Genomic DNA, 12,169 nt, shown 5'->3' with positions numbered 1-12,169 from the left:
CATGGAATCTAATAAAAAGGTTTCATTTCTATCCAGTGTAGAATTATGAGCACAGTCATGCACTATGGAATGGGTCAAAAGGCCAGAGATTGATAAGTCTGTATGACTCTGGAATCTATCAGAGATTGACGAGCCTGCAGGACTCTGGAATTTATGATATCTGGAATTTATGGTCTATTATGATACCCTTACAGGCAAGCAGGCTTGGAAAAGAAACTAGTGTAAACAAAAAGGGAGAATGTGGTTTAAACAGGATTAGGAAAGCAGATGGTGAGAACCAGATAATAATCTATGAGAAGGATGATTTGCAGAAAAAGTCATGTAAATCATTGTCTGAAACAAACGATATAAGCATCTGAATCAGAATAGTATTTCAGAGATGCAGACAGTGAACATCTCTTTAGGTAACTGTACTGATCTCTCATGAGAAACTATCAATTGTATCTGTACTTAGTAAATAAATAAACAATTGACTTTCTGCACGTAGCCTTGGTTTCTTTTATCCTCCCAAATTGTGGATGGCAGGTATGTGCTAATCTGGGAAGGGTACAAGGGGCCTAAAAAACACCAGCTTTTAACAACCTGTACTTGTGTTGAGCTAACAAGGTAATCCTGTATTTTAATTTTGTTTGTAACGATACCAGAAGGTTCATTGCTATGAAATAAATACCTTTGACAACACTCTGCAGCTTTTCCATGTGATTATGTTTTTTACCATTGTACACCACAGCTTCTACCGAGAAGATCAGTTTTGGCTGGATCTGGGAAAATCGGTCCAGGACCCCCTACAGAAGAATGGAAATACAATCATTTGAATCATTTAATCAAGTCCTAATCCACTTCCGTGGCAGGGGCTAGGCGGACCATCTTTCAAGCAATCCTCCACATGGATGCTGGTGTGGGAGGAGAAGAGGAGAACCTTTCATAATAAGAATGTGGATTTGAAGGAGATAAAAGTATTTTTAAGCTTGAATTCAGTTTCTTAAACTACAACTTAGTTCTGTCTGGAGAAACATATATACCAGAGCTGAAAATCAACAGCTGTTCTGTATTTTAGAATGAAAAGAGTAAAAAGAAGATAAGTAGGGTAGGGGGTAGACTAAATGTGTATCCAAACAGCAGGTTTAATCTCACATAGAAAAAAAATTCTAATCAAAAGACTTGACGCACTCCTGCGTTTCAGTACTAACCGCGCCTGCCTCAGGAGTCAATGTCAATTATCTCTGTGTAAAGAATATAAATATTTTGTATAATTTCTGAATCATAAAATATTAACAATAATTAAAAAAAAAAAACAATAATAAAAAACATATATACTATAGTATTGTGCAAATAAGGATATGAGAAACATATATTCCAAGTATAAAAGTCGCACATATCTCTAAAAAGTATATATATATATAAAAAAATATATATCTTACATAACAAAAAATGATAAATAATGATATCAAAAGAATATGACAACACGGCCAACTATAGGGTCACTAATAAATACAGATATACATGATATGACATAGCAGCCACTGATAATAAATAAATGGGCCTTGAAAATCGACTAATAAAGCATCTAATAAAGAAGTAAAAAAGTGACAACAATTCAATAAACATATTCTATTTATATTGTTTACACAGAGAGAACCGACATTGAATCCTGAGGCAGGCGCGGTTAGTGCCGAAAAGCATGATTGCGTTGTCTTTTGATAGAATTTTTTCTATGTGAGAATAAACCTGCTGTTTGGATACACATTTGGTCTACCCCCTACTTCTCTTTCTTTTAACACACTGTGTGATTTGTGGTCAGGAGGACACTTTTTTTTGTTGTTTAGAATGAAAAGTGTCAAGCCCATGTGACCTAACAGAGTTTAAAGTGGTTTCCCTTAGCTACTCTTCCACCAGTGTTATATTTTCAAATACAAATAGATAACAGACATGCCGTTCTTTGGTGCCCTAAAACCAGGAGAAACAAAAATGCTGCTAAAATGCATGTTCTGAGAAAATGTTTCAATGGTTCCTTCAATTTCCAACAACCGCAGAAACAAAAAGGGGGTTCGAAATTTCCACAAAAGTTCAACAAAAAAGAAAAAAAGTGGAAAAACACAACTTCAAGAGATCAATCCGAGACAAGGGGTGAGATGCTCCAGGAAAACTTTATTAGGGACCCTACACCATACTGACCACCCGCAGCCTTGAGCCTCGGTCATAGACCTGTGCTCAGCGTTCTCTCCTGCCGTGAAAGGGAGGGGTCAGAGTCACACGAAAGCCTAGTTGGAACGGGAAGCAGGCATTGTGACGTCAGGCCGCACCAGGCTGGGAATTAGTTGCTGACCTTGGCATTAGTCAGCAGGATTGTGTTCCTTTCCTTGACTTCACATACCAGGAAAGTAGGTTACACCTTTTCAGTCGTAGCTCGAGGGTAACAGGTACAGAGCGTATCCTGTTATGTGCCCAGGCTGCGTAAAGTTTGCCACATAGTTGGTGACTAAGTTTTATACTTAGACAAGAATGTTGAAGAGTCCAGTACTGATGCAAGACATGTATTACTGATCTTGCTAACACGAGGAAAAGGGCAGAGAACATTAAGAAAGAAATAAAGACCCCTGATGAAGGCTTTTTTAAAAGCCGAAACACGGACCGTGTAGGGTCCCTAATAAAGTTTTCCTGGAGCATCTCACCCCTTGTCTCGGATTGATCTCTTGAAGTTGTGTTTTTCCACTTTTTTCTTTTTTGTTTCCTTCAATTTCCAACCAGAGCATCACTTTCCAGGGCTGCCAAATTCCCAAATGTGGATCACTCAGGAAGAAAGCTGGGACAGACATTTAATATACAGATCTTAATGTCCAATGGCAGAATGGACTCAACAGTGCCTCAGATGGCTCAAAACTGTACCAGCGGTCATGTGATTGAATTTCAGTCAAGTGATTTGTATCTATCAGAATACGAAAGTGTTGCAAAGTGAAACAAACACCCTGACCTGTGGTCTGGAGCTGTCCCCAGAACCGTAGTGCTGACTGCTTCAGTCCTTTCAACTTCACACAACAATTAACGAGCTTCAATTCCAAAACCTATTAAGTACTTTATTTTTCAAAAACAAGTTTACATCAGAAACAGACTGCCACTATAGATAGTCAGAAGATGTGTAAAATTAAATCTCTACTTAAAACTCCTTACTTTTTATGAGCATTTTCCCCTACCTGATTTAATTCCTCACTACTACAATAGTCATCAATGCAGACTTACAACATGTCTTTTCTTTGCACTCCCTTCCCAATGGGCCTTATTTTCTTGTTTTATGTTTTCTAATGTGCTGCTTTAAAATTATATTTTCTTCATTTAATGGCTATATTGTACCTAATCAACCTTAACAGCCATACTGGGTCAGACCAATGGTCCATCCAGCCCAGTATCCTGCCTCCCGCAGTGGCCAATCCAGGTCACAAGTACCTGGCAGAAACCCAATTAGTAGCAACATTCTAGAACCCCAAAGAGTAGCAAGATTCCGGAATCCCAAGGAGTAGCAACATTCCATGTTACCAATCCCAGGGCAAGCAGTGGCTTCCCCCATGTCCATCTAAATAGCAGGCTATGGCTTTTCCTCCAGGAACTTGTCCAAACCTTTTTTAAACCCAGATACACTAACTGCAAATTACCACATCCTCTGGCAAAGAGTTCCAGAGCTTAACTATTCTTTGAGTGAAAAAACATTTCCACACAATTTCATTGAGTGTCCCCTGGTCTTTGTACTTTTTGAATGACAGAAAAACAGATTCACTTCCACCCATTCCACTCCACTCAGGATTTTGTAGACCTCAATCATATCCCCCCTCAGCCGTCTTTTCCAAGCTAAAGAGCCTTTCCTCATACGGGAGCAGTTCCATCCCCTTTATCATTTTGGTTGCCCTTCTTTGAACCTTTTCTAATTCCACTATCGGGCTCATTTTCAAAGCACTTAGCCTCCCAAAGTTCCATAGAAACCTATGGAACTTAGCCTCCCAAAGTGCTTTGAAAATATGCCTCTATGTCTTTTTTGTGATACGGCGACCACAACTGAACACAATACTCAAGGTGAGGTCGCACCATGGAGCGATACAGAGGCATTCTAGTTTTCCTGGTCTTATTTTGCATCCCTGTCCTAATAATTCCTAGCATCTTATTTGCTTTTTAGCTGCCGCCACACACCGTGTGTCCGCTCCCCTACTTTCTTCCTTGTAATTTGTTTATGTAAACCACTTAGATATATTTCATTATTTGCAATCAAATAAAGGTGAAATGCGAAATATGTGAAATTTGCACTAAAAGGCCTTTATTCGTAAGGTATATGATAGTCAGTGATAAAAAAAAGAATTATGTTCATTTAAAATCTTGAAAATAAAAACATTCATTTATACAGAGAATAGCTTCTCATTAAGTTTTGGAACTAAGCATTTCAATCGGTTCCATTCCCCCCCCCCTCAGGTTTAATAGACAGCTAAAATCCCAGCAAAGCTGAAGAGATTGAGAACCTGTATCCTGCTGCCCAGCCCCAATGGAGACACACAGTGGCGTTCCTAGGGGGGCTGACACCCGGGGCGGATCGCCGATGCGCCCCGCCCCCCGGGTGCAGCACGACCCCCCCCCCCCCCCCCAGTGAAAGGACACCCCACCCAGCGAAGGACCCCCCCCCCCCCCGAGTGCACGCCACTGGAGCGCGCCTGTCCGCTTCGTTCGTTTCCATGCTCCCTCTGCCCCGGAACAGGAAGTAACCTGTTCCGGGGCAAAGGGAGCACAGAACGAACGTAGCAGGCAGGCGCGTGGCACCCCCCCCCCAGCAGCGTGCACACAGGGCGGACCGCACCCACCGCCCCCCCCCCCTTGGTACGCCACTGGAGACACAACTATGTTACAATCTTAGCCAAGCAAGAGAGTTAAACCTCCTACTTAAAAGAAATGAACTTGTAGACCAGATTTCTTAAGAAACAAGTGGCACTAGAGGTTCACGCAACTGAGGTAAAGCCAGGGCCATTTGAGAAAAACAAAACCGGCCAGCAAATCCAGTTCAGCTTGAAGCCAGTTTAAGTATTTGCATTACACCTGGCAGTGCTGATCCCACAGAACTTCAAATCTCTGCATATGAAGGTGAGCAGAGATCTGCTACCCTCTAGTGACTCCTCTGAGAACTTCACACTAGCCATATAAGCAAATAACCTCCAACGAGTTTCATAAAAGGGAAAGGGAAATGGGACTTGATATACCGCCTGAGGTTTTTGCAACTACATTCAAAGTGGTCTACATATATTCAGGTACTTATTTTGTACCAGGGGCAATGGAGGGTTAAGTGACTTGCACAGAGTCACAAGGAACTGCAGTGGGAATTGAACTCCGTTCCCCAGGATCAAAGTCCACTACACTAACCACTAGGCTACTCCTCCACTCCATAAAAGCAGTTCTAACTTTTAATGTGATTATTAAACTGTTCAGAGACAGAACACACCAGGTGCAAACAGACAAGAAAAGCTGAATAGCAGGAATACATTTTTTAAAAAGCTAAAATCGTGCAAGTGATTGTCAAATTACTGGTGGTTAAGGTCACAATTTTCCTATTGCCAAGATGTCCTCCCCCCTCTTCCTATCCAAAATATCAAGCCACAGACCTTGGTCCTGTTTCACTGCTCGGTTGGTTTTCATTCTCTGTTGTTTACTGATTACTGGCTTCATTGCACAGTAATTTCCCACCAAGCTTGGCCTTTTCTCTTTGCTCCTAAGTGGCTCCCAGGACACGTCCAGAGCATGCATTGCTTTCTAAAACACCTGTGAAAGGGGCATTACTCCATGAACTCTCCAGGGAAACACATTTTCACGGCAAAAGGCAATCGCTCTGAAAACAGCAGAGCACCTGTCAGAAGTGCATTTTTTCCTGCGGTAATTACCTTAGACATACAAAAGGCAACCCTTGCCTTCTGATGCTTGGAAAAGAAACGGAATGTAAACCAACACCAGACAAGCTCAGCTCGACACAGGAATTATCTCCAGGTTTACAAAAATCCAGAAAATTGATGGCAGATCAAACCCTGCCAGGCTCATGTTGTCAATCTCTTACCTGAACTACTGAAGTACAGAACCTGCAACTTCACCCCACTCTACCTAATTTAATTTAAATAATTTCATTCATTGCATGCATTTATAGCATGCTACGACAGCTTTAAAAAAAAAAAAAAAACAAACATACAGAGCGGATTAGAAAAAAAGAAGTACAAAAACTAGATCATACAAAAGTTTGAATACATTCACCCCTTAAAACTAGCCAAACGTATTACCCTTAAAATATAGATGTAATTCCTGGAGGAGTGGCCTAGTGGTTAGGGTGGTGGACTTTGGTCCTGGGGAACTGAGGAACTGAGTTCAATTCCCACTTCAGGCACAGGCAGCTCCTTGTGACTCTGGGCAAGTCATTTAACCCTCCATTGCCCCATGTAAGCCGCATTGCTAGCAACATTCCATGTAGAAGGCTGCGCAGGCTTCTGTTTCTGTGAGTCTGACGTCCTGCACGTACGTGCAGGACGTCAGACTCACAGAAGCAGAAGCCTGCGCGGCCACATTGGTGATCCATGTAGAAGAATCTCAAATAGTAGCAACAGTGGAGGAGTGGCCTAGTGGTTAGGGTGGTGGACTTTGGTCCTGGGGAACTGAGGAACTGAGTTGGATTCCCACTTCAGGCACAGGCAGCTCCTTGTGACTCTGGGCAAGTCACTTAACCCTCCATTGCCCCATGTAAGCCGCATTGAGCCTGCCATGAGAAAGCGCGGGGTACAAATGTAACAAAAATAAAATAGATACTATTGGAGATTCTACATGGAATGTTGCTACTATTGGAGATTCTACATGGAATGTTGCTAGCAACATTCCATGTAGAAGGCTGCGCAGGCTTCTGTTTCTGTGAGTCTGACGTCCTGGACGTACGTGCAGGACGTCAGACTCACAGAAGCAGAAGCCTGCGCGGCCACATAGTAGCAACAGTGGAGGAGTGGTGGTTAGGGTGGTGGACTTTGGTCCTGAGGAACTGAGTTCGATTCCCACTTCAGGCACAGGCAGCTCCTTGTGACTCTGGGCAAGTCACTTAACCCTCCATTGCCCCATGTAAGCCGCATTGAGCCTGCCATGAGTGGGAAAGCGCGGGGTACAAATGTAACAAAAACAACAAAAAAATTCCTTAAGCATCCTACTGCTTTTCACTGGTACAGGGCTGGCAGATGCTTGTAAGCTGAAATCCCTTTTCTAGGATCACTTTAAAAATTCTCATTGTGGGCCGCGATCCTGGTGGAGGGTATGAGCTATGAGCAAAGAATGATCCCTTCTCTACCTCCTGGCTGAGATTCAAAACATACACAATATGGACTGGGGGAGGGAGAGATTTTAAACACCCTGCAACATCATTTGCGGGGGAAAAAAGGTCACACCAAGTGGTCAAGTATATATTCATCAATAGATTTTGACAGAGATTAAGTCTACCACACATACAAATCAGACTAAACATTCCCCTCTCACACCCCTGATGAGATATGGTAACAAATAGATCAACTACACGAACTATGAAGAAAGCAACTGCAGCTTGGCTCACCACCCCAAAGGGCCGGCAAGGGCTAGGAAGTCCAACGTTCGTCATTTTTCCAAACAACACACAGTCGTAGGGCTAGATGCACTAAACTTAACGAGCCAGCAACGTGGTTTTTAAACTGGTTCTAGCCAGTTTAACGTGCAAGTAGTGAACCAGGACATGCACAAAAGGGCATTTTCCTGTCACGGTAGAAGCCAACGAAAACAGAATGCAGATGAGCAAATTAGTATTATAATGTGTATGCGATGCACTACCGTTTTCCAATCCCCTTACCGTGGAAAACCTAACGGGAGGTCTGAACCTCTCGTTGGGGCTGCTGCGAGGAAAAAAAAAAACCATCCAAGTGCTCGTCAGGGATGTCCAAGTGCCTAACACGAGCTGGAAGTCTTCCTGCAGCTTTTGTGATGGGCGTCCTTCTTGGACGTGTTTTTCTTACCTGCCTGAACTGACCACAACCTCAGTTCTCTCAACAGTCCCCTCCAAGGTTGTTTTTAGCTTGCGTCCCCCCCCCCCCCCCCCACACACACACACAGGATCGAGACGTGCGAGGACGGCCAAATCAAAACATTTTGAACGACCCTCCCTCCAGGTCTCTCTCAGCCAATCACAGCGCGTGATTGGCTGAGAGAGACCTGGAGGGAGGGACGTTCAAAACGTTTTGATTTGGCCGTCCTCGCACGTCTCGATCCTGTGGGGGGGGGGGGGGGGGCACAAGCTGAAAACAACCTTGGAGGGGACTGTTGAGAGAACTGTGGTTGTGGTCAGTTCAGGCAGGTAAGAAAAATAGGAACGTCTTTTTTTTTGTTCAGAGAGTCCTTCCTAATTGCCTGATGTAAGCCTGCCTTTAACATGCAAAGCAGTAAACAATGGAAATGTTACATAAGCGAAGAGCAGCAGCACTTAAATTAACTGGGGCTCTTTTCAGCACTTTCTCTTCTGAGGTTTCAGGCTGCTGACAAGTGAAGGACGTCCTTGGCATGTGAAAGTATGCAACGATTATGGGGACGACTTTTTTTTTTTTTTTTTTTTTTTTTTTTTTGAGTGAAGGACGTCCATAAAGGACATCCTTGGCATGCACAGAGCAGCCAGCATAATGCTTGGATGCTCTGCGCACGCTCGGCTGGCCTGGAAGGAAATCCCATGCAAATGAGCTAGCAACGACCAGCTCATTTGCATGCGATTTCCTTGATGCATGCCCGTTTCTTACCAATTCGCTATGGAATCGGTAAGGGAAGGGCTTTAACGATTTTTTTAGTGCACCTACCCCTCAGTCAATAAAATAAAGTAAATCACACTGGCTCTAGTGCATCGAGTCATTCAGTAACATCATCTGGAGAGGTATAAGCTGTCCAACGGCCATCCCGAAAAGCTTTAAGTGTAGCCGGGTACCTCATTCTCCTTTAAACCATAATACCAAGTCACACCACACCAATTTTCTATCGCTTGCTACAAACACCCTCGTCATTATGGGAGCTCACCAGGCCCTACCCACAGTCCGAAAATGTCTATTTTGACCTGTCCCACTAGCCATTCTCGACACAAAATCGCCCATATCTTCTCCAATGTCAACTAATGCTACAATGCTAACCCAAGCCTAAGTGTTATGGTTTCACTGCTTATTGTTACGTTATATTGTACAATGTTTATTGTTCTAATGCTTAATGTTATGATGTTAAACTGCATTGAACCAAACATGATTTGGATAATATGGGGTACATAAAACAAATAAATGAAAAATGATGCTTTTACCACTTCCAGAGCAGAAAGATGAAAAAAAAAAAAAAAAGGGGGTGGGAGGGGAACATAACCATTACCTAGAAATGGTGATAGGTGAAACCAGTGGTGTGCTGGTAAATTTTTAACAACAGGCTCTCTCCCCGGTCTACCTATGCGTCCCCCCCAAAAAAAAAAAAAAAAAATTGGAGAGTTGGTTATAGCCTGGGAGAGAGCCTGGGGGGGGTGGGGGGGGGGCAATGCATTACTCTCTCCAAGAAAACAAAAACAAAATTTAAAACGCTCCAAGGTTCCAATCTAATTCACGTTTAATGTGGGATAAAATGCCATAAATAAGTAAATAGAACTCTGAACTTAGACATCATGTTATGAGAATCAGGTGCTCAGTTTTAGAAGCCTTTTACCAGGAGAACAAAAAAATCTCTGCACCAATAGCAGGGTTAGGTGTCCCTATAACCAGCCCCTCCAAATGGCACACCGATTATGATTTATAACAAATTACTACTCTACCTTTGAAAAGTTATTCCCTTATTATATTTCTTCTGTGTACATCCGTATGCACAAGCCGACACGTTTGAAAATACTTTTTTTTTTTGTTTGCTTACAGTATCCTCCCGACGGGCCACTGTCCCCACCCCACCTATTCCAGACCTCCTCCCCGCTCCCCTGGTGAAAAGTTATTCCCTTATTATACTTCCTCTGTGCACATCTGTATGCACAAGCCGACATGTTTGAAAATACTTTTCTTTTTTTTGACAGTATCCTCCCTAAGGCCTCCTACTCCAGGCCTCTTCCCCACTCCCCTGAGCCACAGGGTCCCAGCTCATACCTGAAGGCAGCCACCCTGGTGGTCTAGTGGACTCTTTGGGGCAGTAAAGATCCCCAGTCTTTCCTGCCCGCTGCCGGCGCTGACTCTCTGCTACCGCATCGCTCTTTAAAAATGTCTGGTGAGACTTCCGCTGGTATCTTGCGAGGCTGACCTTGTAAGTCTCAGGAGCCATTTTAAAAATTATGTGGCAGCGGGAGGGTCAGTGCCAGCAGCAGGCAGGAAAGACTGGGGATTTTTCCTGCCCCGAAGAATCCACTAGATCACCAGGGTGGCTGCCTTTAGGTATGTGCTGGGACCCTGCGGCTCGGGGGCAGGAGAGGCAAACTGGCTCACCATGTCTCAACAACCGGCTCGCCAAATGTCACAAAAATTAATAACCGGCTCTCGTGAGCCGGTGCAAGCCAGCGCCAGCACACCACTGGGTGAAACTGTTTGTGATTATCCAGGTCTCTGGTCACCTCTGACAAAAGCACTTAGGATTACTGGAAAGAACACAGTGCCGTAGCGAGGGCAGCTGACACACAGGGCGGGTCGCCGCTGCGCACTTCCCCCCCCCCCCCCCCCCCCCCCGGTGCACCCCCCCTCCCCCCCCCCCCCCCCGGAGCGCATTCTTACCACTGGCGTAGGAAAGGGGACAGGTGGGAGGGCCGCTCCGCCCCGAGTGCACGTCATCGCTGGGAGCTGCGTCGGCTCCGCTGGTTCCCTGCTCTCTCTGCCGGGGCAGAGAGAGCAGGGAACCAGCGGAGCCGACACCCCCCCAGCGGCGTGCACCCGGGGTGGACCGCCCCACCGCCTCCCCCTTCCTACGCCACTGAAAGAACATGTGCCTATGATTTTTGGGGTAATCTTATGCTGTTTGAATAAAAGGCTTCAAAACCTGCTGGGAATTCAGTTTTTCATCAAGCTAGTCACACTTTGCCCACTCCCAGGATCTTCTGGGCTTTCCTCTCGGACCTTTCAGCACCACTAATCATAGTAACATAGTAGATGACGGCAGAAAAAGACCTGTATGGTCCATCCAGTCTGCCCAACAAGATAAACTCATATGTGCTACTTTTTGTGTATGCCTTACCTTGATTTGTATCTGTCATTTTCAGGGCACAGACCGTATAAGTCTGCCCAGCACTATCCCCGCTTCCCACCACCGGTTCTGGCACAGACTGTATAAGTCAGCCCAGCATTATCCCCGCCTCCGGCTCTGCCACCCAATCTCGGCTAAGCTCCTTAGGATCCATTCCTTCTGAACAGGATTCCTTTATGTTTATCCCACGCGTGCTTGAACTCTGTTACCGTTTTCATTTCCACCAATATCCAGATATACAATTCCACGTACCAAGGAGGCCAAGCCAGCAAGAAACTGCTATTTAACGTTGGTCAAAGCACACTCTTCTGCAGTCATGCAACAAGGACTTCCTGCATCACGATACCGCTGCTGCTCATTAGGATATGAGAGAGCATTAAGAGGTATCGCTCCAGTACCAGTGAAACCAAACCCATGCTGTCACCTTACTCCAAGTCTTCTATGACCAGAAAAGAATGCCAATACATATGTTTACATTAAGCAAGGCAAAAAACGCTTCTCTTTGGGATGGCTAAAATCTGAACACAACTGGCTTCCTGTTTTGAAAATTCCAATTTCATGCTAGAACCTAAGAACACCCCGAATTCCAGGCATATTCTATAACAACGCGCGAAACTTAACTGGCTTAACAAGCCAATCAGCCTATTTAACAGCTCTTAACAAGCAAGAATGAGCACTAATGGGCAATAATTAGAATTTACACACATAACTCACGAAGCGGATTCTGTAATGAACTGCATCTAAAGCAGCTCAAAAAGGGCGTGGCTGTGGGCAGGGAATGGGCATTTCGTGGGCATAACAAAATTTACACCTGTAGTTATAGCATATGACCCAGTCCGCATAAATCTACATGCAGGGATTTATGCCACATTTTTTGGGTGTAAATGGACACGCATAGTTTTAAGCGCTGGGATCGAGAAATTATGTCTTACCTGAT

General features: G+C 44.3%; 1 protein-coding gene across 1 annotated transcript in view; it reads right to left on the bottom strand.

The window, feature by feature from the left end:
• The window catches only part of AACS (acetoacetyl-CoA synthetase), a 138,314-nt gene that overhangs the window by 68,509 nt on the left and 57,636 nt on the right, over positions 1 to 12,169 (bottom strand). Inside the window, exon 6 of the mRNA XM_030219363.1 lies at positions 671 to 785. Within this exon, the coding sequence (XP_030075223.1) occupies positions 671 to 785 (115 nt within the window). The remainder of the gene's footprint in view (positions 1 to 670; positions 786 to 12,169) is intronic.

Source organism: Microcaecilia unicolor, chromosome 11 (assembly GCF_901765095.1).
Source record: "Microcaecilia unicolor chromosome 11, aMicUni1.1, whole genome shotgun sequence".
Lineage (NCBI taxonomy): Eukaryota > Metazoa > Chordata > Amphibia > Gymnophiona > Siphonopidae > Microcaecilia > Microcaecilia unicolor.
This window is presented reverse-complemented; position numbering and strand designations above follow the sequence as displayed.